Source organism: Carica papaya, chromosome 9 (genome assembly GCF_054855325.1).
Source record: "Carica papaya isolate Zhongbai chromosome 9, ASM5485532v1, whole genome shotgun sequence".
Taxonomy (NCBI): domain Eukaryota; kingdom Viridiplantae; phylum Streptophyta; class Magnoliopsida; order Brassicales; family Caricaceae; genus Carica; species Carica papaya.
Window position 1 is genome coordinate 29,660,479 of NC_142317.1, and position 3,829 is coordinate 29,664,307.

At 36.8% G+C, this 3,829-nt stretch overlaps 1 protein-coding gene across 1 annotated transcript; it reads left to right on the forward strand.

Annotated features, from left to right (window-relative positions):
• Positions 1-2,996: 2,996 nt before the first annotated feature.
• LOC148240242 (uncharacterized) lies at positions 2,997-3,506 on the forward strand. Its single transcript, XM_088212109.1, has 2 exons — positions 2,997-3,163; positions 3,281-3,506. The coding sequence occupies exons 1-2, from the start codon at positions 2,997-2,999 to the stop codon at positions 3,504-3,506; spliced, it is 393 nt and encodes a 130-aa protein (XP_088068235.1).
• Positions 3,507-3,829: the final 323 nt, after the last annotated feature.

Genomic DNA, 3,829 nt, shown 5'->3' on the forward strand with positions numbered 1-3,829 from the left:
ACGCATTTTTCGAGTCCAAACCCAACAACAACAGCCCTAACAACTCAGAAGAAGATTGCCCGACCCAGTAAGTAGCCACCTCGATAAGCAAACTTGAGTTTTCCTTCCCCCTACTCTGCATTTGCATACTAGATAGCCTACCCGACCTTTTCAACCATGTTAGCATTGTGGTCGCTTGCATGGTGAATTATCCTGTCGGCGTATCAATCACACCTATTATCGGTGCAGAAGCACCCAACACCTTATAAAAAATTACCCTCAGCGGCTGAAGGACGTGGCTAAACCTATAGCCTAGGGTCATGTGTACCACCTAGATGAACTTGGTGCCCTCCCCACTCCTGTTCTTATCCAGGGTATGCTTTCTATTCATAATACTTTTTCCAAGGCTTTGATCAATACAGGTGCTACCCACTCTTTTATCTTTTGTGCATTTGCTTGTAAATTAGATATTGGGCCTAAACCTTTAAGAGAAATATTGACTGTAGAGACTCCCTCTAGGGGATTATTAGAAGCTCACTATGTGCATAAAGATTGTAAGATAAAAGCTTCAAAAATAGACGTATTTATTGATTTAATAGTCTTATATTTCTCATGATTTGACGTTATTATAAGAATCGATAAGTTAGAAAAATACAGGGTAGTTATTGATTGTGAAAGTAAAGTTGTAAACTTGCAAACTCCAAAAAAAAAAAAAAAAAAATATTTTTTCTCTCTAACAATTGAATAAACAGGAATATCGATGTTGATCCTGCTGTGTACTCCATTCCTATTGTTTGCAACTTTCCAGAAGTTTTTCTCGTTGAATTACTTAGCCTACTTCCCCTGCGAGAGGTAGAATTTTCTATCAAACTGATTCCTGGAACTCAATCAATTTTGAAACCTACCTACCGTATGAGTCGTGTTGAATTCGTAGAATTGGAGAATCAGCTTTTTGAGCTTCTTGTCTAGAAGTTTATTCACCCAAGTCACTCCCCTTGGGGTGCTCAAGTGTTATTTATTAAAAAGAAGGATGACTCCCTTAGACTATGCGTAGACTATGAGAACTTAACCGAGTAACAATAAAGAATAAGTATCCCCTATCTCGAATTGATGACCTTTTCAACCAATTGTAAGGAGCCACAATCTTTTCTAAGATTATCCTTAGATTGGAATACTACCAGTTGAGAGTCAAAGAAGAAGATATTCTAAAGACCACTTTTTAGTTTAAATACGGGATGTACGAGTTTAAGGTGATGTTGTTCGGGTTAACTAATGCCCCTGCTGCCTTCACGGATCTCATGAATAGGACTTTCTAGCATGCACTGGATCAGTAAATCATCGTATTAATTGATGACATCCAAATTTACTTCAAGAGCCCGAAGAACATGCAGTCCATCAGTCAGAAGTGTTGGGAACACTCCGTCAAAATCAACTGTTTGTTAAACTTAGCAAATTTTTTTTCTGGTTAGATCGAGTTTTCTTTCTTGCTCATGTGATTTCAAGTAAAGGAGTTTCTATAGATCTGAAAAAGAACAGTGTAGGAACACTTCAAGGTTTTGGTAAAGAATTTAGTATTTCTTTGAATATCTTAAGAAGTATTTCTAGAAAAATTAATTATGAAATCTGTGTTTTGTGTTTTGCATGTTCCATGTTTAGTAGTTCTAATAAAGTGATTTGTTCTTGATTTATAGCATGCTATGTGATTTTATGGGCACTTGATGATTTGTATGTAAATAAATAAAATAAATCTTATGATATTTACCTGAAAAATATTTAAAAAAAAAAAGAAAATAGAAGAGGAATGAGCCTGAATGGTTCAAAAAATATATGCATCTATATTGACAAACATAATACATCAAGTGTTTCATTAGACTTTTTATCTGTGAAGGGTATCAATTTCTCCTTCCCCCATCTGGTCTAAAAAGACATGAGAAGACAACTCCCTGTGGATGACAGCGTATCCTCTGACGAGACCAATGACATGAATATCTATTAGGGGTCACCTTTGGCTGAATACTGTCGTGACTATAGACTATGTGATAGTACCACAGTTGTTGGTATAGTCATGGTCATAGATCGTACCAAGGTTTGGCACTCCAGAAATGTGCCTAAACAAATTGCAGTTATATGTATCTGATCTGGTCATTCCACATGGGTAGTGTAAATTCATATATGTCCTTAGAGATGGAAGTCGGAATGACTTCGCGAAGCATGACATGAAAATCTAAGCATTTCATGATTTATTTGATTTTCTCTATTGTCAAGTATGATGTTTGATTTTGATTGTTATGACTATGATATAATATTTTCTTTAAATAAAATTATTTTCATGAAGTAAGATAGGACCCTGATGTGACCTGATTGTAAGCATTTATTATATAATTATACATCTTTAAAATCTTACGATGTTATTTAAATATTGTTTTTCTTACTGAGCATATAGAACTCACTCTTTCCATGCCCCACCCAGATGAGGAAGATAATGAGGAAGCGACCACTAACCTACCCCTTGAAGTATATGAGGATCCCGTGGATCCACAACCCTTGAGCACATGACTTGTCTTGCACTCTGATGAGTCCAATCGCATAATGATAGAATTGGCCCTTTTGTATTCTTAGTATTTTGATATTTTGTAGTTAGTCTATTTGTATGTTGACCAAATTGTTCAACTTCATGGTGTACCCTCCTCTATTGTGTCAGATAGAGATCCCCGGTTTACTTCCTACTTCTGGGATAGTTTCCAGGTGGCCCTAGGAACCAATTTACATTTCACTACTGCCTATCACCTCCAAACTGATGGGTAGTCAAAGTGTACCATTCAAACTAGAAGATATGTTGCGTGCCTATATTCTAGATTTTTGAAAGTAATTGGAGTAAGCACCCAACTCTCTACGAGTTTGCCTATAATAATAGTTATCACTCCAGCATCTGTATTTCTCAGTTTGAGGCTCTTTATGGTAGGCCATGTCGATTTCCTACCTGGTGAAATGAGATTGAGAACATATAGTATGCAGGGATGGACTTTATCCAAAAGACTATTGACAAAGTGGATCTTATCCGGAAGAACCTCTTCACTGCCCAAAGTTACCAGAAGAGTTACGATGACAATTGTAAGAGGCCTTTGGAGCTTTTTGTTGATGACCAAGTATTTGTCAAGGTCTTTCCCTTTAAAGGAGTGATGAGGTTTGGGAAGAAAGGGAAGTTGAGCCCTCGATATGTTGGCCCTATGGCATACTGCCTTGCTCTGCCATGAGAGTTCGCTGGTATGCATGATGTCTTCCACATCTCTATGTTAAAAAGGTATCACCCTAACCCTTATCAAATTGTCCCAATTCAGGAAACCCCTGTCATCTCCAACTTGGCGTACGTGGAGTACCCAACAGAAATACTAGTATGGATCGACAAGGTGCTGCACTACAAGAGTATCTTGATGGTGAAGGTTCAGTGGCAACATCACACCCCGGAGGAGGCTACGTGGGAATTAGAAGATGAAATGCGAAAGAAGTTTCTGCACTTGTTCAACTAATTTTGGAGGACCAAAATTTTTAAAGGCAGGAGCAATGTGAGACGTTACACTTTTATGCTTCATGTGGTATTAAGACTCTATTTTATTCGGACTTTTGACCATTAAACTTCTATGGTGTAATATTATTTTGTTTTATTTTAAATTTTTGTAATTCTTCCTTAATTTATCAAAAAATTTATTATTTTATTATTAAATTATTTTCTTTTAATTTATTAAGGATTTAAAAAAAAAATGGAAGATAAATGTTGCGGGAAAAATCTAGCACGCATGCCAGGGAAGCTTGGCACCCCTATCGTGCCCAATCTGAATGTGAATCCTACATG

What these genes read in the sequence shown, in the direction of transcription:
- LOC148240242 (XM_088212109.1), top strand. Translation starts at nt 2,997, where the DNA reads ATGGACTTTATCCAAAAGACTATTGACAAAGTGGATCTTATCCGGAAG. An exon ending in CCCTTTAAAGGAGTGATGAG is followed by an intron (nt 3,164 to 3,280) that starts GTTTGGGAAGAA and finishes TATGTTAAAAAG; the next exon opens with GTATCACCCTAACCCTTATC.